We start from the raw sequence: 21975 nt of genomic DNA, 5'->3' as shown, positions 1-21975 counted from the left end.
GAAAAGTGTGTTAAAGGTTTGGCCCAGAAAAGTTACTGTGGTCCTGATGCAGAATCTGTTATCAACAAATGAATGCAGAAAGGACAGTTAAGTTTAGTTAATCACAGTCTCAATTTATTTCCTGCATGTCTCATTTCCATCTCAAGATGAAGCACAACAGCAGGTGAATTAAATGGATGTCCTCTCAGGCCATTTGCCTGTAGGCTCTTTCCACGTCCTCTGTTCTCCCAGGCTTTTTCTCTGACGCCGCGTCTGTCTCTACGTGACTGGTCCAGGGTCAGTCAGTGCCAGTGGAGGCCGCCATGGCAGCAGATAACGCTAACTAGCTTCCTGCCATTACTGCTAATTGCCCCACGGCCCGGAACTGTGCAGACACCCAGGGTGGGGCGTGACTGAGGAGTGTGTGTGTCTGTGTGAGTGCTGAAAAAATTTGGGTCAATTTATCACTGCCTGTCCCCTGTCACGGAGAAACATGGTGGATGTGCTGTGCCAGTACTGTTGGTGCATTCATATTAAACGGAAAAGCGGATGATGGAGTGTAGACAGAGGCAGGATGGATGGGAGAGACAGCGTGTAGCCGGACAGAATGTGTGTTGTTTGAAAATCCGTTTTATTTCAGGGAAGATGTGTGTGTTCAATCCAGAGAACATAGACACAGTGTATGTATAGATGTCACACGGATGTGAAGTATTTATTTTAAAGATTTGGATTTAGGTCAAATCAGCAGTTAAGCAATTTCATACAAAACTTAAGAAACACAAGTACATAGAACCACCATTGTGAGGTCCCATATTGCTGTGTACTGTATATAACAAGAAGGCATACAGGGGTGATGGTTCATCAGTGTTCCTAATGACTTTCCTGTGTCATACAAAAAGGGAGGAGAGGATGTTTAGATGTTGCACTGTATGTTATCACCGGCCAATCCGCAGCTGTCCACAGCAGGCAATATGACCCAGGGGAGGGTGGCAGTGGGCTGTATGTATCTAACAAAGACATCTAGCATGAACAGTTTAGCTATGCAAATGACACAGATACATAATGCATAAAAAAAGACAGCTTCATGTGAAGAAAATGTAAGTAGCGACCCAAAATGTTTGATTTTCAGGCCTTTAGGTTTAGACGTGTATTTAATGTGTGAATCGGTATGTCGTTTTTGGAAAATACTTTTATACGCTCTCTTGGCAAGATTTAGAAGATTTTAGATTGTAGAAGGAACATTGACAACAAACATCAACATTGTGCAGAAACGCTTAAGGCTAAGTATCATGTAACATGTCAGCAGCCAGTTAGCTTAGCCTGGGGAAACAGCCAGCCTGGCGTTGCTGAGCTGTAACAAAATGTTACGCCAATGTATCTTCTTTGTTTACACTTAAACAGGTGTAAAAAAAAAAAACACATCAGTTTGCCTTTTTATGATCAGCTGTGTTGCAGACATTTACTTGTCATGACATCGATATTCCTGACTTCTAATCTAAAAGCAAAGCATTGCATTTGCTCGGAAGATTATGAATGCTTGCTGCAAATGTGTGTTTGAATGGCAGATCTGCGAACTTCAAAAGCAATGCTGCAGCTGATTTAACAGTTAAGGGCACTTAACAGAAAGACAAGAGGAGTTGGCTCCTACAGATGCTCCCGAAGTCTTCCATTGAGTACACATCAATTAAATGAAAGTAAAAATGACAACTATAAAGTTGTATTTCCTGCATGTTTCAAAAACAAACACTTTATACAGTAAGAAGTGATGAAGAGGTAAAAAGTCGTGTTTCCGTCTTGGAATTCCGACTTGGATGACCGATCCATTGCACTTTTCCGTGTCAGAGGTTGTTTCTTTCCCCCGAGTTCAATGGAATGCACCATTAGACTTAACAGTTTTCATTTCCAGGTCGTGAAATGACCAGCTGACCTGGAGATGAGACTCAACAATGAATCTTACAAATCGTACCTTAAGACAAGGGGAGGACATGCAAAAACATTTAACGTTACATTGGCCCAGAAACACAGGCCTGTTAATCAACCCAAAGTTTCAAGCATTTTAATCCCACACATGATCTTTTCCCAACCATAAGCATGTTGTTTTTGTGCCTAAATGTAACCAGACCAGAGGCACAATGTTGTGAAGACATAAAGTGTATAATCTAACCTAAAGAAACAAAAAAAAAAGTTACAGTTCCATGAAGTGAATTTCATCTTGGACAGCCAACTCCAAACATTGCAACGGATCAAAAAAACCCAAAACATTTTGTTGTCTCGACTGGAGCTTCATTCGAGAAATGTGAGCATTGCTCCGGGCGGAGGAAGTCAACGGACTTGAGAGGTCTTGGCTGACTGAGTGTTATAGACTTTAAAGAGATTACAGGATCTTCTGAGGAGTTATAGGCTATCTATGTGTGTGTGTGTGTGTGTGTGTGTGTGTGTGTGTTTTGGTGTGTGTGTGTGTGTGTGTGTGTGTGTGTGTGTGTGTGTGTGTGTGTGTGTGTGTGTGTGTGTGTGCGTGTGTCTCTGCAGTCAGTTGATGAGAAGAGGGCATCAAAGCAGGCTAGCATCCTGTGGGCCAGCCCAGGGCAGGACCAGTGGGCACAGGGCTGCAGCGAGGTGGGTGTCCTGGAGCAGGCACCGCACCGTCTGCCTCAACAGATACACACACACGTGCACGCACACACACTCAATTCCCCTCCTGGGCACAAAAGGCCACCGTGTAATTGAAGTAGTGTCAGAGCTCAGGGGACGGAGAGATGGGAGGGACACACAAACACAAACACACACTCAGCAGAGCTTCTCTTCAGCATTAACCGGTTCAGCTTTAAACACAGCGATTTACACTAATGTTAAGGACAAATTAAATGAAATGAGGAGTGTGCATTACCACTCACCGGTGGCTCAGTGGTTTTAGTCAATCAACATTAATTGAAAAGTACGTACTGAGATTCAAGGCTTTCCATACGTCAATAAGCAGAATTCAGTAAGCTTGAGATCACATCATGACTACATACACAGTCTTTTGTCACATTTACATAAGTTTACCCTGTAAAGGACCACCACATCTGAATCCTGCTAGTAGAGGAGTGTGTGTGCTTGTGCTTAGTGTTTAGACATGTTGTTAGCAAGGGAAGAGAATCTGGTGTATTATGTGTATAGAATCTAAGTTACGGAATTATTGATTACATATAGGTACAAGTGAAATTCTGTTGATTTGAAAAAAAATATATTATCATTTCTCCAAAACATCCAACTTGTATGTATTCATCCATGAATCAAATGATTAGTAACCAAGTATGAAAAGTTGAGCTTTTAAGTGCACTCCAGAAAAGATTTTGGATGACGAAAACCTGCCTATGACTGATGGGAATTAAAATCTCTCTTATTGGGGCGCCATTTAGCTCAGTTGGTAGAGCGCGCGTCCCATGTGCCAAGGCTCTGCAGCAGACCCTGGTTCAACTCCTGGCCTGGGTCCCTTTGCTGCGTGTCATTACCCCTCTTTCTCCCCCTGTTTCCTGTCATATCTTCAGCTGTACTATCAATAAAGCAATAAAAGGCCAAAAAATACTTTAAAATAAAATCTCTCTTAATGTTTTAAAATCAGCAAAATTGATCTTTCACCTCCTGAATCGTCCAGTCTCAGGAGCTCAGGCTGACGAAGTCCCACTTGTGTCCACCTTTCATTTCTGTTCCCCTTTTTGTTGAGAGTTCTAAAAAAATGAAAAACCCCAAAACTCCTCTTGTAGCTGTGAGTTCGAAATACCAATCACAATTATTAGAACAAGAACTATCACAATTCTTGTGTGGTTACTGGAACTGCAACCATATTTGTACAATATCTGTACAAACCTCCTCCTCCTTTGTCATCCACCAACCTGTCAAATAGTTTGGAGGAAGCTGATGTCTGATAACACACACAGATATTATACAAATATGGGTGCAGTTCCAGTAACCACACAAGAATTGTAATAGTTCTTGTTCTAATAATTGTGGCTTTCTTGAATCTCTTCTTCCCACTGTCCTCACGGGCGTGTAGAGCCTCATGGTGGCCTTTGCGTCTTGGATGAATGAATGTTCACCCTGCATCCTGATGTTGCCTCAATGTCAGCAGGATCTACATCGTCAAACCAAAGGTCCTCTTCTGTTGGTTTTCTCTCTTCAACCGCATACTTGTTTTTCTTGGCTGACTTTCCACTCTCCTTTTTCCTGTTTGGAGCAGCAGTCTTTGTCATCTCTGAGACACCTGGGACCCTCAGGTTCACCTGAGAGTCCTCAGGGACAACACTGGTAGGAACTGTTTTGTGCTACCAGACACTGTTTCCTTTTCTTTTTCAATGTGAATTGTTTCTCTGAAGAACTTTGGGCGTCATGTTTTGGCTGAAGATTCTGTCTACTTAGCCTGTACCTTTGACATTATGGCCACTTTCCCCAAAATATTCTGTATTATTTGTTTAAAGTCTGTAAAGTCTGTTACCTATGCTCAGCCATGCTGGACCGCCACAGCTCCATCACTCGATTACCAGAAAAACGTTTAAAACAATCAGTACTGTCTCACCGAGAAATGTTTCCCGAATGTAAGTTTACCCTGTAGCAGCCCCGAAACAGAATAGTTGTTCCTTAGTTGTCCTTAATAGCTGAGAAAATTGCTCAGTGGTTCACTTGAGGTGCTCCAAAGCCATGCTGAACTGTGTATTTCTAAAATCAAAATCTGTTGATTTGCATGAGTCGTATAACTGTTAAGTCGTCTTCGGCTTGTCAAACAGTTGTTTTCCTGCAACTCGAGGAGATGGAAGTTGGAACAGATTTGGGAGCTGCTATACATTTTAAAGAGATAATTGGTTTAAAGGGGTCTATTTCATAATTTTGTAGCAATTAAATCTTTAAACTTGAAGCACATTCTCAAGTGCCTCGTCTCAGTGAATCTCTGCTCTGCGAACAGAGAAATAGAGGAAACAGAGGCAGAAGTTTCACAGAGCCCTCTTTAAGTGAAGTACATTTTTAATAGATATTTTACTAGAAATTATTTATACAAGTGTTTTTTTTTTTTTTTTTTTAAAAGATCACTTTCACTGGAAAGACAGCGCAGAAGATTAATAAAGACAAGACACGGAGCAATGGTCCATTGTTTACTCAAATTCGTCAAGGGTCAGTGAAAGAGCCATTTAAAGTTTGTGAGAATTGGTGAAGTGTGACAGTTACTGGTGTTGAGGCAGAAAACTTGCATACCTAACTGTATATTGCCATCAGGAAACAAGCCTATTATATTTGTTTAATTGTAGATCATGTCAAACCCCGATCAATGACAATGTTGACATCCCTTTCATGACTATGTCTTGAAGACTTTCTTTGCCCTGGTCTCTTTAGAATACTGGGCACAGTCCGCAGAAACAGTGATGGTGTTTGGCTGCCACCTATTGGTTGAATCAAGTACATTTCAAGTAGATAAGTGATCTCTAACCCTAACCTGCAGCATTGACTTCAGTGTCAGTGAAATCATGCCCTGAAGTTGACTTTCTAAATGAAAAAATGCGTGTACCCATGTCAAAGATGCCAGATAGGATGTGTCTCTTTCATCCTCCCTTTCTTTTGACTGCTGAGTCCAGACATGTTTGAACATGGTGTCCCAGGTTTGCTGCCCAGCTGTGATGCCACTTGAGGATTGATAAGTAAACATGATGATGGATGGATGATGAATCCAGTGAGTCATAAAAAAAAAAGTGAGTAAGTGAAAACATATTCAGATGTACATCAACACAGATTAATTTGATTCTATAAAGGTATGTAGAAACACTACCCAAAGTTTAAACGGTCGTCTAGTTTGACGGAGTTGTGTTTTAGGACTTTTAGTTGGATTTAGTCCAGACACTTATGAGTAAAGCATCTTTGCCTTTGAATTGCTCGAAGCTAGAGCCTTTTTTTTTATTAACCCACCACTACTTTACATCAGCTCCTTGCAACTTCATACCAGATGTGTCCTCTGCACTCGACTTGTCTGAGCTTGTCTGCTGAAAACAGATACCTATGGTTGAATGTCAGCAAGACTCAAACATTCAGTCTATAGCAAACGTAGCCTCAGTGGAGCGTTAAAAACAGATAATTTGTTAACCTTTAAAAACCTTATCAACATTGACATTTTAATCATACATGTCTACCTCGAGGAGGTTAATTTCAACTTGGTAGCAAGTTTGTGCCTCTAGGTAAAAGTTCGCTGGTCTATGCAACCAAACGGACCAACTTCTACATACATACTCTTTATACACCTGAAGAAAAACAGAAACAGATGACCAAGTAGACTTTTATTTCAGTATATTCTTAAAGGTGAAGGAAGCATGCAACAATCGCAATTGAGATATTGAAGGAATGCAAATCAGTCCAGTAATAATTCAATAATAGTGAACTCAAACGTGTAATAATGACAAAAACGTGATTAATCAGTCAATACAAACTTCACTAAATGTTTCAAACACAATACGGAGTAACAGTAAAAAATTGACAGCTCAATACAAGGAAAACAAATCATTCAAACTCAACAATAAATTAACAAACTACGTTTCTGATCCTTCTGTTTGCTGGTGTAAAGAGTTGGACAGATTGACACTGTTGGGAAACTTTTAACTATGCAAGACCTCCTCATTGAGAAATTGTTATTACTTAGCAAAAGACTGTAGTAGTAGTATTATTAGTAGTAGTAGTAGTAGTATTAGTAGTAGAAAAAAATTAGTACAAGTAAATTATGCAGTAAATAGCACCAAAACATTTACTGTACAAAAGTGACATTGTGTAGGGATATAATTCAAGCTAGCATGAAGCCAACAATGTGCGTCCAATCATGAAATCTGTCCGGTCACGGAGCTTGAGGGTGTAAGAAGCTCAGCTGTGAGCTTGTTGTAGCAGCATTTCCTTGTTGGTACCTTAAAACAAATTACGGGGATGTGTTTTTTGCAGACAGTTAACTTTTGTAAATGCAACATTTACATCCGGGGTACATTAAAGGTGTAATTCGTAAGAAATGTACATGATTGAAAAGGTAGCACCAAAACGTAAGGGGGCGGAATAACCTCTTGCTGCTTACTATATACCCTTTGCTGTAGTTATCTTTGGCTGTATCGACTAGCAGCTGTTAGCAAGTAGCACACTTAGCCTTGGAGCTACATGGCCCCATTAGCTGACAGGAGTCTGTCCACACTGCAACCTCAGATGACAAGGGGAGTCCCAGCGGTCAATTGAGACAATCGACTCTCGTGGTCAGTTAAGGTCTCTGCAACCCAATACGACGACGTCTTTTCTGTTGATGATGAATGTTCTTAAAATGTTTTGAATGAGAAAATATTTATCCTGTTAACAACTGCAAAGAAGTTTCTTGTTATGTGAAAAAGTAAAAAGTCTATCAAATGCTTTTCATAGTATGACTAATATTAAAACGATAACTAACTCTTTGTACCAAATGCCTACATGCCTGATATGCCTTGATTTTATTTCTACAGCTTTCCTTCTTTGTCTATGCGACAGCTGCTGTTCAATCCAAGCTCCAAGGCAGAGAGAAGCTCTCATTCTCCAGCTCTTTGCGAATGACTGATGTGAATTTGGCCAGCTGCTCCGGGTTGAAATGGTTTCTCCAGTCTCCAACAACACCTAACATAAAAACACACAGATGTTCAGAGGAAATCTAAACCACCAACACACCTGATTGGATCTGGAATGACTAATCACCTTTAACCGAGTTAGAATTGTAAATCTATTCTGACATTTAAATTAAAGCTAACCCAGAGAAACTAATAATGAGCCCACGGATCCTCACCTTTCCTGAGAAAAGGAGATTTGTCGCTGTCCATCAGTACCTTTGGGACCAGGTTGAAGTTGGACATTGTGTTGACTTTCATTGCCTTGAAAGAGCAATGTTCTGCTATCTTCTGGATGACTTCCTCGCTCAGGTTACGGCCCAGGAAGTCTGACATAGTCCTGAGAGCTGCAGGAAGGTCCTAAATGAGGGACACGTGGACATACAGTCTTTTATTTACGTGGAGCAACCAGCGTTTGCCTTTATTATCTGATGGACATCTCAAATAAAGAACCTTTAATGTGACGCATGTAACTACACTGACATATCATTTGACCTGATCAACTTTGGTCTGAGACTGTTGCTCAGACCAAAAGATTCAAGACAGCAGTTTGTTCTCTGGTAACATATTTTCCAATTGTCAGATGTGGCCTTAAAACACACAGGAGAAATATCAAATGGAAAATCTTAATCGGTTTCCTGGAAGTGTGGCACACACACTGGCGGCCCACACAGTGGATGTTGTAAGAGACTATTCGTTCGTTCAACAAGACATTTAATGTTCAGAGTGAACCAGCACCTCTGGCCTTTAGATAGGAGTATGTCACCTGAACCATTTCTTCATATGTGATGTACAATATTCGATCTCCCAGCTCTGTGTGCCTCCAGCTCTTCACATGGTCTGTCCATTTTCCAAACAGCACTGCAGACAACACAGACAGTATAAATGCAAAAGACCACTGCTCTGACATGGGCAATAATGACAAACATGACCTTGTCCTAAAAATGCTATCAACATGCACATTCTAAGTAACCTCTGACCTTTGCCCTCCAAGAATGTGTCCATGAACTCATCAAAGGTTCCTGGATCTTTGAGGAATCCGGCCATCTGGTGGAAGTAGTATGAAGACACCATGACGTCCTTCGGGTTCCTCATGACATAGATCACCTGCCAGTTACAGACAACTTAGCATGAATAGACACTTTTGTCACAGAAACACGGCAGTCAGGAGCTCCTCGGACAATACGTGGTGACAATAGACAATCAACCATTTACCTTGGCTTTGGAGGCGTGGAAGGAGGGGGGCATGAGGTGGTAAGGAAAATGTGTGACCATCGCCCGTGGAGAAGTCAACTTATCAACAACCACTGCTAATCTCTTCTCCTCCAGCCAGGGCACCCTATCCCAGTTTGGGATGGTTTGGATCGGCGTCAGATCTCCACCACTCAGCACCAGAGGGAGGATCTCCTGCATCCAGATAGTACCTGCAGAAAAGAATCGTAATGAGTAACAAGATGACTACAAGCACTGACTTCTACAACAAGGAAAATACGCCAACAGAGTGATAAAGCACTCAACACTATATGATCCAAATTAAGGGTCGTCAAAATCTGACACTGGGTGGTTCTATTTTTGCCAAAACTGAATCATCTGCACCTCACTGAAACAAAAAAAAGTACAACAGCAAAAAATATTCTCTCTTTAAGACTGAGGCTACACAGTTTTCAGTCCAATGTATCCTGGGAAAGTCCCTGTGGCCATGAATAGGAATAAGGAGGTAAGGAAAGTAATCTATGAATGAACAGAAGAGCACATTCCACCTCCCCCAGACATCACGCCCAAGGACCACACAACACTATGTGCTTTTGTTTCCTTAACAAGGTTATACCCCGTGGAAACAGTTCTCAGTCTGCAACTTACTCAGATTAGTCTTTCTCAACTGATGGTTGTCAAATGTCAATATTTCTGTTCCGCACACAATCCAAAGCACAGCTGAAATCTGTAAAAGTCTATGCAACATTGAGATGATATGTCACTTTAAATGATCCTGAAGCCATTTGGAAGTAATGTCAGATTGGGTCACCAGTGACTTTCACATGCAAGGAAGACCTCTTATCGGTAAATTAAATCACATGACCGAGCTGAAGTTAATTAGAAGCATGTGGCCGCATCACTGTTGAATACACAAACACATACTGGAGAACAATCGACCGGAGGGTCTGAAGAGTTGATGCAGTGAAACAATTTTTTAAATAGGCCTTCTGACTTGTCATGTCTTAATTCAGGGCTTGCAACCATCAGAGGAATTGAAGACCAACTTATCCCAATCGCTGTTGGGAAAACTAGTTTTGCTCAAATCTGATTGGAGCTAAAAATTAATTACAATAATCAGTGTTGGTGCAAGCCCGCCTTCATTTTGACCACATTTTGGAACCGTTTCCCCATAAATGCATCATGACTTTCTGTCTGCTGGTGCCCATTTGATTTTTTTGGCCCCTGTCCCTCAGACAGCCTGAGCACGCCACTGTTGGCAGTCACAGCAAAGCTATGCTCGCTGTGAGCCAAACTCTGTAACTCATAACATGTAGTATAACAAGAACAATGCACCGTTCGCGGAGAAGCAGGACGGACCCAAAGCAACGCAGATAAACACTTTGTCACGTTACATGTCCACAGTAGGTTTTTACTACGACTCCTCGGTGAACCAATACAAGTTTTAGTCTTCCAGACAAACACCGACCTGTCTTCGGATACGTAGCAGCCACGACGTCATCATCTTTAAACGTGAATTCGTCCGCAAACTTCAGGCTCTCCACGGAGTGAGTCTCTCTGGGCAGCAGCAGTCCATGATACAGGAAATCCATCTCCTCAGAAGACATTATAGAACGCGGATTTTAACGGATCACTAAAATCACCGATAGAGCCTCCACTGCTGCATTCAAGTGATGTGGGAGAAAGGCTCAAGCTGTACACTGGGTGGTGCCTGTCAATGACTGACTGAGTGAACAGCAAATGTAAATTCTTCAGATAAAAAAAGCGAGTCAAGATAAGACTTACAATGTCAGTAGTACCAAGTGAAACAAACTGACGGCCTAGAAGCCACTTCAATCAAGCAATACCGTTTATAGCATCGATTTTCCGACAAGGACTTGAAGGCAGCACATCCAGTGCTGGTTCCACCTGAATGGTGACTGTGGCCATTATCCAAGTGTGTTTACCTCTTTTAAACTGAAAACACGAGATTATGACTTCAGAATACTTATACCTAATACTGATGTAGTTATCAGACATATAGTTCACAAGACTGAACTTAACTACACAGACAATAAAAAAGAATGAAAATAAGAAAATATAGCATTTGTTTGAACATGTTTACATAAATAAAGTGAGTAAAGTAAAATAAATAAAGATAGTGAAGTTTAAGTATGATGTGTTAACTTAAAGCCATGTATGTGTCCCTTAAAGTCCCAGTGGTTCCCCCTTTACCTGAGTTCCCAGTGGCCTCTGTCTCACCCTGTGGCCAGACAACTTCGAAGTGTACTAAAGTTTACTAATCTTACACAGTAAGTATACTCAGAAGTATACTTTCAGAAACTGACAAGTGGTTGAAAGAGTTGGTACGGAGCCCCAGACATGACATGGTAAAAAAAAAAAAAACTAAATTGTTGCCACAAAGTAGGTATAATGTGCACACGAAATACTAATTAATAATATAAATATCATTCCTGGACAGCTAGGTAAGCAAATCAAGCGCACTGAAATACCCCAGGTGATGTCCTTAAAGTGAGTGTCTTTTCTTATTCTGTTCTAGTCAATATCTTGTTATCCTGCATTTGGCAGTTATTTAATTAGGCCTAGAATATAGTGAACTTTTTATCTTCTGGGATTTTATTGAAAGGACAAATGTCCAGAGAACACTACAGACAACTTCAGTAGTTGAGTCAGAGCAACAAAAACCTGCAAATCAATACAAACTAGCTTCTGATCACTGATAGCCTATAGGTTCCCTTGGCAATGTGACACATAATGAGCACTACTGTGAGTCCATGGCTGCGTTCGGTGGCTCATATAACTTATGTATTCTCTCAGCTGAGAGTCTGACACACATGATGCTACTTTCAAAGGAGATGATCAGTGAAAGATGATCTAAATGCGGTATAACAAGATATTGATTGAAACACAATAAGAAAAGACACTCAATTTAAGGACATCAAGTAGGCTATTGCAGTTTGCTTACCCAGCTGTCTAGGAATTATGTTAATATTATTAATTAGCATTTTGTGCGCACATTATACCTACTTCGTGGCCATAATTTAGTATTTTGTGGCCATGAATTAGTATGTGCGCACATTATAGCTATATTGTGGCCACAATACATTTTTTTTTTTTTTTTACCATGTCATGTCGGGGGCTCTCTGTAAATTGGGAAATATAGTTGAACTGAATTTAATGTACTTAAGTTTACTTGATAAAATTAACTTGAAGTGTACTACTTTTTCTGTTGTTTTATTGAATTATAAAAAACCTTTGGGATAAGTTCATTTGACACCCTGTGTGTCCATCCATGTTCAACAGCATCATGATGTTAGACTGTTGTCTTAACTGCAGGCTGACACACTGGATTCATTCATGTCCTGATGTTGAACTACTCCATATGATTCACATTTTTATTTATTAACAAAAATTAAAAACAACACATAAGAATGACTGTAATGAGCTGAAGTTAATGCATGTTAAATCCAGTTCTGCTTTCAGGCTGGCCCACTGAGAAACAACAGAAAGACCACTGAAGGATTTGCTGGTCGCAAAGAGTCACTTTGGTAAAGTTCCTGATGCACATACATAAATGCAACACTAAGTGAAAGACTGACACAGAAGCATAGTACAGGTTATAGATGGGCACCTCAGTAGTCTTCTGATGCTCTAAAAGCTGCAGTACCTCAATGTCTTTTGGTGGTCTAAGCATCTGATCTGTAGTCCATAAATCTGGGGCTCTAGGGCACTAATAACATGAACAACATGGATTCAGACCATGACATTGCATCATGACGAGTGTATGTGTATGTATGTGTATGCTGCTGGATTGAGGATGAATACATATAAAACACAACGCATCCCTCAAGATTTAGAGTGACAGATGATAGACACATATATGACAATTAAAACATCATACCTGACTTGGGGTAAGTCACAGCAAACACATCCGTGTCTTCCACAGAGAATTTTTGGGCATACTCCAAACTCTCCATAGTGTGAGCCACAGGGGGCAGAAGAATACCCCGGTAGTGAATGTACTCATTGGAGAACATGATGGTTATAGCTGCCTCAGGGGTGTTTTAAGGCTCCTGCACGGGGTTAGTCTGGAAAACTGAAGACTTTCTCTATGAGCCAGTTCTGGGAGTTCTTCCGGTCTTACAGTCTCTTTTCCCTGAGCTCCTCTTTAGTTGCCGCTCAAGCCCATTCTTGTTAAAACCATAACATGTAAGGTATGCAACTCGTGTGTGCTCAGCTTGGCACCACCCTCACGTAGAGGCACACCCCTCTCATTGGAAGTCACAAGTTCAGGCTCATGTCAATGTGTCAGTGCAGCCTTCACTCTCTAGCAAGCAAGCAACCTTTTCAGCAGTAGCACACAAAAAGCAACAGTGCATAAACAGAAAGTAGTGTGTGTGTGTGTGTGTGTGTGTGTGTGTGTGTGTGTGTGTGTGTGTGTGTGTGTGTGTGTGTGTGTGTATTAGGTAACAGGAAAGCCTATTGTGGCATTTCAATAATGCGAGCATTGTTGGAGTCCAGAGGAGGCCCCAGCTGACAGGGGAGCAAGGGAGAAGGAGAAAACACATTCAGACTGTAGTAAACTAAAACACGAGGAGGAAGCATACAGATCTCTGACTTAAAGTTGTAGTCTGTAACAATTTTTTTGTTATATTTGCTAAAATTGTCATTATGATCTGACAGTAGAATAGTAATTTGCTTACAGAAATAACGTTACTCATGCTTCAGAAAGGCAGCATGGCAAAAATGTTGCAGCATTAATGATTAGCTGGTAACTCTACCGCGATGTGAGGAATATTATTTGTTACTCGTGATATCCACAGTGATCAGCATGAGGCATTCGTCATTGTAATTTAGTTGTATTGGTCAGGAAGAGAACAATCAGGGCTTATGTTGTTCTTGGTTATCTGGCTTCCTCTGTTACTATGGTTACAAGCCTGCTTGTGCAGGACAGGCTCCTCTGTGAGGAGGGGCTTTGATGGCAGGGCTGCAGCAGCAGAGAGCAAAAGAAGGAGGGACCTGGGAGCTGTAGCATTTCAACTTTCTGATTAGGTCCACTTTTTTCTCAAAAACAGACTGCAGCTTTAAGTAAAAGTAGTAATACCACACTGTGAAAAAATACACTTCGAAAACATCCCATTACATTGTAAATTATTTTTATCATACACTTAAATGATTAATTGGCTAGGATGAATCATCACAGCAGTTTGGTAGTTTAAATTCATGACAGAAACTTCAGAAGGTCTGAAGAGTTGATGCAGTTCCTTTTACGCTGTCTCAACTCTTCTGTGACAGAAACAGGATTCTGTGAGATAAATTCAGTGTTCTAAGGGTCCACTTTCTGTCTGTGCCCTCGACGACCATCTGATAGGGAAAAAAAATCTTGCATTTGACTGGTGTGATACTGATTTACAAAATTGACACGCTACATTTATAAAACTTGTCCCGTGTTTTGTGCAAAGCCTCTGGAATGTAACTAGGTTCATTCACTTCACATGATTCAAATTTAACCTAGATTCTTTAGTAAATCAAGGTTTCTGCATCATTCCCCTTCAGACTGAGCTTCTCTCAAGTTGATAATTGTACCCACTTTTTCTTGACATTTTGTGGCATGAGAAACCAAACAAAGAATGTTCCATTAAATGCTATTTCCAGGGTTTTCCTTCAAACATTTCACTGGATTGTCACTTTTGTTCTACACTGAAGGTGTTTTCGAAACTGAAGTTTCTCAGGTACATTCATCTCATTGTCTCGCTTATCTTTAACCCGCCTGCTAAATGGTTTCACTCCCTCCCATCCTCGCCCAGGTGTATTAAAGTTGTCCTCTCCCTCTCCCAGGTTGCTGTTCAGGACTTCAGTGTGTCTTTATCAAGTGTAATAGTAGAAGTGTGGGATCAGTGAGAACTGAAGAAATGTGGAGTTAAGCAAGAAGGCTCGAGACTTCAACATTCTAAGTGTGTCACCACTGGATAGTTTAAGGAGACCTCTGGATAATTTCCAGCTGTGGTTGTAGGGAGGAAAAAAAAGATATTTTTGACTAAAAGTCGGGACATCTCCAGTCGTGCTTGTGGTGAAAAGAACACGTATTTCAAGGCAACATATGATCTTTTCCTAACAGGTGGTGTTTGTCCAGGGGTTGTACACATTTTTCAAGGTCAAATTCAAGCACTTTTAAGGGTTATTTACAACATTTTCCAGCACCTTATCACTGGGGTAAAATACATATCTACAGGAATATATATACTCGTGATTATTTTTTTTCACTTTTTATCACAATTATGTACATTGTATTATGCTGTAAACATCTAAAATGATGATTCATAATAGCAAAAACTTTAGAAATTAAAGGAGAACAAAAAAAGGGAAGCCACTTGACATTCTTCAGGTACACTTGCACCGAGAAAAAGAAGAGACTTGAGAGCACCCTGTAATTTTCTTTTTTTACATGAACTTTTATAAGCTGTTCGCTTATTCATCAAAGTTTATTAATATTGAACGTGTCATCAGTCCAGATTGCATCAAATTCACCTTCTCCTCAGCCATCCTTCTCTATTGCTACCAGGCTGCATGTGTGATGATACACACACACACTGATTTTATTTCTACTTGTAATAAGCAAACTATCCAGTCTGATCCCAATGTTGCCAAGACACAGAGTTATAATGTCAAGCACTTTAACTAAAATCAAAGCACTTTTCAGACCTTGAAAACTCATTTTTTGAAAACACATTTTCACTTTCAAGGATTTCAAGCACCCGTACGAACCCTGTTTGTCCCTAACCCATCAAGACCATAAGCACTGCGTTGAACCTAAAGCAAATGCAAACTGCAATATAAAGACATGTAATGCTTGAACATGTCCATGGTTTGCAGTAACAAATCTTTCCAACATTTATTCTGTTGCTATGGTACGTTACAGTGTGTAAGAATTTCCCCATCAGCCGTAGACTCACCAACTACAAATGTAATATCTACAGTACATTTACTGTAAATTAAAGACAATTAATGACATGATTTTATTGTAAGATCTTTTAAGACTTTAAGAGGCCGCTGGAACTATGGATAAGACAAAGAGACATCGCTTTAATGTCAAAATCACAGATTCTCACAATTTAACAATGTGGTCATAATGCTGAGTGAACTGCAGCGTATTCATACTGCTGCTGCATTCAGGCTTTCAGTAAATCTTTAATACAACTTCTTCATTAATTAGAAAAAAAACTGCTAGTTATTTTTTTAACTACTTGTAATATTAACTTGAGTATAAATAAATTGATAAACGTGTGGCAACACAATCAAGGAACTATCATTGTCACTCGTGTTAAAAATCAGTTTACCGTTTAACCTAAGCATTCACGCTGGCTCATCAGACAACACATAGAAAAGAATTATGTTATTTATAGTTTCAACTCACTTGTGGTCGTTTCAATACAAAATTCACCTTTTAACAAAACCAACCAGTTTAGTAAACCAGTCATATACAGAAGCCTCCTAATATCACCACTCATCCTGCAGTTTTAACTGGTTACCTGAACGCAAACAAAGCTTCACCCTGAGTGCATGTTTTCCATCAGTTATCTGTGCAGACAAATCAAACCGGAAAAGCTGGTTGTTTTAAAAGTTGACAGCTTGTCAGTCGCCTGTTTTGTACATCAGATCAGTCCAACGAAAACAATATCAACAAGCATTTTTCAGTAGTCTTTGGTGCGATGGTAAGACTGAAACGGTATCAGGAGACAGCTTCTTATTCATGATGACCCCGGTCCAATCTGGACCAGAGAGACTGATGAAGGCTTATCCCAGGGTGCTGAGTTTTACTCAGTTACTGTGGACCAGGGTGACGAAGAGAAACAGAGAGCAGAGAGAGATGGCGCCTGTCAGCACGGCTTTGACCAACAGCACTGTCCAGCTGCCCAACAGGAAAACATGGACGAACAACCTGACGACAAAACAGAGAGGAAACGCAATGCAGGTTATAATGTGAAAGAATAAAACAAAGCATTGCACTGCTCAAACCATCCAGCAGAGCCACAGATAAAAAAAAAAAAAAAAGTTTAAAATTGACCTATTTTATTGCTCACTCTGTTGCTGTTACCTCGTACCATTGTGTTGTCTGTAAGGTAAAGTGCAGCCACAACACAGGAGGCCAGTTGAAAATACACTTATATCAGTCATAAAAAGGGGTCAGGGGTGAAAAAGGTGAGAAGGATAAGCCCCCTCTTGGGGGGTTCGGGGGTATGGTCCCCTGAAGGAAAATGTTGTTTATTTCATATTTAAAAGCATCAATCTGATGCATTTTGAGAGAAAAATCAAGCAGAATTACAAGACAGTATGAATGTATGATAAAGTATCTATCTATACATGGTCACATTATGCTGTCATCTTCTTCTTGTGCACTTCTGTTTGACAGTGTGCCCGCAGTGCATGGCTGCCCTTGTTTGCATAGTTAATGTCTTTCTGACAGAGAATGCAACATGCAAATCCCTGCTTACTGATCTTCCTGAACACATCTGCTAGACGGAATGCTAGCTCTTGTTCTTTTCTTTCTGTGACTTTGCCTTCTAGCTTGGGCCAAGACCAGTTCCAGCTGCACCTGATCCCTACATCCAGTTGTTTGACAACCACAGCATCTTTCTCTCCAAACACACTCATTCTGGAAAAACAATGTTAATGTTAGGGTTAACTTCTAGTTTAGCCCAACGTTAAAGTTAGCTAGCTAATCAGTCTGGAAAAGCTAGCTAGCACGAAAAGCTAATGTTGTTAGCTTGCGCCAACTTTACCTTCAGCCTCCAATCAGTCCCCTAGAGTTTAGATTCTCTACCTGAGCCCTACCCCGACCCAAGCCTGACCCGGGTCGATATTTCCCGCCACTATCCTCGGGCCGGGCCCTTGATCAAGCATTTGTGTTTGTTTTTTTTTTTTTGCTCAAAATATTGACTGTATTTCCAGCTAGAAAATGCGCATCTCTCTCCTCCCTCCATTGTTGGTTGTGTTTGTGTCACTGCGAGGTGTTACACGAGTTGAGTTGTCCTCATGATGAAAATGTGACTTGTCATGTATGTGACATCATTCCCCGAGACTCAAGAAGAAAGCAAAAATATATGTTTTTACTAAGGAAAATGACAAAATTTTTTGCAGTTCACTGATAATCTCCGATATACCTCCATGTCCCGTTTTTACCACTGAAATGAAATCATGAAAAAAAAACCCTCCACTGAAGATAAACTGTTTTAATTCATCTTTCTGTGTACTGTACGTAGTGTGTCTGAAGGTGTGTGAAGCACATATGAGCGTGTGTAAAGTCAGACTTACTCCATTAGGAAAGCCTTGTAGACGCAGAGAGCCAACAGCACAGTCACGGGAAGCCTGAAGCTCTTAGGAAGGTCATATCGTGTGAACATCCACACCACTGCTGCCATGGCAATGTAGTGGACCTATAAACACACAGAAATATTATATCATAAATATTATACAATTTTAACAGACTCAAGTCCCATTGTATAACATATATAATAGCAAAAGAATAGACCTTTAAATAGCCAGAAAGAAAGCACATTGAGAATTAAAAAACATAAAAAGAAGAAGACTGCCAAAGATGATTTTAAAATGTTACAGGGGAAGGAGATGAGATGGCCAACAGAAAAGACAACAGATGAAGTGAAGAACAAGACAGTCTGATTACAGCCCCTCAGAACTCTCTCCTCAGATCTAACGCAGGTATTACCACCACCTGCTGGTCAGAGAATGTATCTTCTTTTCCTTCAGGCCAAAGTTCACAAAATATAATTATATGAACACTATGGGCCTTTAGGAGACATCTAAAATAGTGATAGTGATGATACAGACCATTATATGTATTACAAATATAAAACAACACATCAGTGTTGAATTCTGAACTGCAAAAACAAATAACAATGCATTCAAATTAATAATTTAATATATATGAGTGACTTTTCAATAATTCTAAGCTTGCTAGGGTCATCAGAGCAAGGCAGCACAACCCAGAGTGACTACACACATCAGTAAAGTCAGTCTAATTCTACTTTCATGGCATCAAATATTACAATAACATTGATAATATATTCATATTTGTATTTAGAATAGGTGCATTTACAGTTTGTCTTGCTTTTTTTTCAACAGCAAAGTGTTTATTTTGAATACAAACATGAATACATCATCAGCATTACTGTAATATATGACGACATAAAAGTAGTGACTGGCGTTACTTACATGTGTTTGAGGCTTTGCTGTGTCAATGTCCCTCACAAGCCTGAACGGCCAAGAGAGCAGCGGTAACAGTCATGGTAACTCTCAGCTGAAAGGTTGCTCGTAGCGACAGCTGCTTTGTGCTAAATCCTAGCTCATAATAGATTCACAAATCATAATTTAAAAGGACTGTTCTGAATTTCTTATGCATTTCTCACCTCCGATTTGCACAGACACAGATTTCGTCCGTCTGGATAAGGTGAGATAAGTTTACATTCTTACTTTGTGCAACGGAACCCTACTCTGCTATACAGAAGTAGCAGAAGAAGATAGTTACTCACCAAACTAATGTTGGAGTCAAAGCTCATCTGGATGTATTTCCAGTCAAACTCAATCCCTCTGGCTCCCACCCACAGAGGAAGACACCTGCAGAGGACAAAAACAGTGAGCTTCAGTGTTTACATATGGACAATAAATTGACAAACTTAAGCTTTCTTCTGCAGAGAGCACTGTTACTGTTACCTGGACATCACAAGTTCTGCTGTTGCCCAGCCCATGGCAGCCACCATGATCTTGTACTCTCCTTTACCAGCATTGCGAGACATCACAAGATGGAGGCCCAACAGGTCCGCCAAGTCCACTGTTGCCTTCATAAATTCCTGGAAAACCAACACACATTACAGCCTCCTATGTAAGCTGGTGATAGTAGAGTGAGAAAATGTTAATCTTTCCTTGTGATGTCGTTACTATTACTAAGTTTCACACTCACCCCTACAAAGTCATAAACTCCAGCCCCTCCTTCCCATGTGGGGAAAAATGTAGCCAGGAACAACATCTGAAACACAGAAGGATACACACAAAATATTTACACTCTCAAACACAATGAAGCTAATGACATTGTTTGTGCTTCTTCCTGCAGCCTCCCCAGCTCAATTGTATTTGTTTTGTTCCAGTCGCTTTCAAAATGATGAAAAATAGTTTAATCACCATGAAGCTCACTCACCTTACAGAGCTGGACGAACAGGTAGGTTGCTCCAGCCTGGACACATCTCCAGAAGGCATTGTACTCTGAACTACAGATTGAACACACAATAACAGTTAGCCAGTTAAATGGTACGACTGTAAAACAAGCGTGCACAATATGACAAGTTATTATCAGACGTGGCAATCCAGGGATGCACGGTTTCACGATTTGTAAAGCGGTAAGAGTGAGTAAAGAAACAAAAGTTATGTTGTTCAGCAAAAGGCCTCCAAATTCAAGAGCACACCACACCTCACTAAGAAGATTACACGGACCCCTACCCAAACCTCCGACATTACTAAGCAGATTATTAAGAGATTTCTTAGTGCCTCGGCATATGCTGCTACAACAGAGGAATACAAAAGAAACCATAATAATGTGGTACAGCACAGTCATTTCTTGCAATCATTTATTCGTATTACGCTTGACTGGCCATGGACACGTTGCGGATCCCTGATTCAATCAGACACTTACAGGCCACTGCACTTGTATGTTATGAAGTAAGGGAAATACGCCAGGGCAAAGCAGTTCCCGAAGTGAAACAGCGTCATTATGTCTGGTCACAAAATTCAGCTCCCTGGAGAGAACGAGAGACACAGATGAAGAAGAACATTTATAAAAACAACTGGTCACACAGATTTTTTTTAATTCCAATCCCATAACAATGATAATAATGAAATATGATAGTTCCAATATCACAAAATATTGTGAAATGCCTCTAACAAATTTCAGACGGCAGGGTGACATGTTGAAATATTTTTTTCAGCCCCAAATATGAACATTTTCAATTCACCATGATATAAAACAAAGACAGGAACACATCACTGCGATCCAGGAGCTAAAACAAGACAATTGCATTGAGGTTGTTCACTGGTCTGATTGACTAATTGATTATTTGTTCAACAATTGTATAATAAATACCTGCATACATATTTTCTTTTTAATTATTTCTAATTTGAATTGTTCATGTTCTTATCTCCACAAAGAAAACTACTTTAACAGACTGTCATTACCAGTTGCATGATGTTAAAATGCCAGATGTACCGTTTCATCCATGACTACTGTTACAAATCAATGTAACAAGCTAACAGGCTATTTTACAGCATTTACAAAGCTATAGCAAGTTTGTCAACGCCAAGCAATATGTTCAGCAAGTGTCTTTTTAATCAACTTGCTGGGCTATAAGGCCATATAATGTCATTAAGCACATGAATAATCTGTATGTTAGCTAGCTAAGCAAAAATCCCGTCACCGGTGTGGACACGCTCCTGCTGCTAGCTAAAAAGCCTTGATGGTAGCTTCTCTGTGTCGACTTTAACTATAAGGTCAGCTTTCATTACGTTAGCATTTAAAACATATGGCAGCTACTGTCAAATATAACCGTTCAGAGCCAGCACTTACTACGTTTGAAGGGCTGAGATGAAGCAGACTGTCGTACTGTCGCGTTGAATGACAAACGGAAGTACGCTTGGCTCCACCTCGAAATGGCTCCGACAACTTCACCGGTCGGAACTTAACAATGTGGTCCGCAAGATGCTCTCCTCTGTGTCAGACAGCGTGTGTTAAACTGCTATTACTGTAAATGGACTTGATTTAAATTAATAAAATGCTTCATTGAGGTGTGTCTGTGTATATAGTCACTAAAAGTAGGTTTAAATGTGCTTGAGCAATTCCCATTTTCAAACTTGCAATCTGTGGTGCATTCAGGACAGTCCGACATTTGGAAATTAATTGTTGTTGTCAGTAATTAAACCCTTGTGATAAGCTGTGTACGAAATAAAAAAATAAAAGATGAAAGGTAAAATCAAGAAATCTTCATTGCACTGGACTCAATGACTGATGAAATGTACAGCTCCCTAGTAGTAGAAATCACCTATTAAAATCATTTACTAAACACGGAACACAATAGTATTTGAATGAACTGCAAACTTCTTAAAA

The 21975-nt window shown here is 40.2% G+C and overlaps 2 protein-coding genes across 3 annotated transcripts; both read right to left on the bottom strand.

The window, feature by feature from the left end:
- Nucleotides 1-6260: 6260 nt before the first annotated feature.
- sult2st3 (sulfotransferase family 2, cytosolic sulfotransferase 3) lies at nucleotides 6261-13153 on the bottom strand. Of its 2 annotated transcripts, none has more exons than XM_030392497.1 (6): nucleotides 10279-10707; nucleotides 8814-9022; nucleotides 8579-8705; nucleotides 8365-8459; nucleotides 7778-7958; nucleotides 6261-7611 (listed from the first exon to the last, which is right to left on the bottom strand). In XM_030392497.1, exons 1-6 carry the CDS (start codon nucleotides 10415-10417, stop codon nucleotides 7496-7498), a joined length of 867 nt encoding a protein of 288 aa, XP_030248357.1. In that variant the 5' UTR covers nucleotides 10418-10707; the 3' UTR covers nucleotides 6261-7495. The 2 variants fall into 2 exon arrangements, with proteins under 2 accessions (XP_030248357.1, XP_030248358.1); XM_030392498.1 differs by lacking the exon at nucleotides 10279-10707 and adding an exon at nucleotides 12712-13153 and having other exon boundaries at nucleotides 7320-7611.
- Nucleotides 13154-15807: 2654 nt separating this feature from the next.
- On the bottom strand, nucleotides 15808-21555 carry tmem147 (transmembrane protein 147). Its single transcript, XM_030395241.1, has 8 exons — nucleotides 21439-21555; nucleotides 20512-20614; nucleotides 20020-20089; nucleotides 19786-19851; nucleotides 19539-19675; nucleotides 19358-19442; nucleotides 18123-18244; nucleotides 15808-16749 (listed from the first exon to the last, which is right to left on the bottom strand). Exons 2-8 carry the CDS (start codon nucleotides 20586-20588, stop codon nucleotides 16629-16631), a joined length of 678 nt encoding a protein of 225 aa, XP_030251101.1. The 5' UTR covers nucleotides 20589-20614; nucleotides 21439-21555; the 3' UTR covers nucleotides 15808-16628.
- Nucleotides 21556-21975: the final 420 nt, after the last annotated feature.

This window comes from Sparus aurata, chromosome 17 (assembly GCF_900880675.1).
Source record: "Sparus aurata chromosome 17, fSpaAur1.1, whole genome shotgun sequence".
Lineage (NCBI taxonomy): Eukaryota > Metazoa > Chordata > Actinopteri > Spariformes > Sparidae > Sparus > Sparus aurata.
The sequence above is the reverse complement of the archived record's forward strand: the minus strand, read 5'-3'. Positions and strand labels throughout refer to the sequence as shown.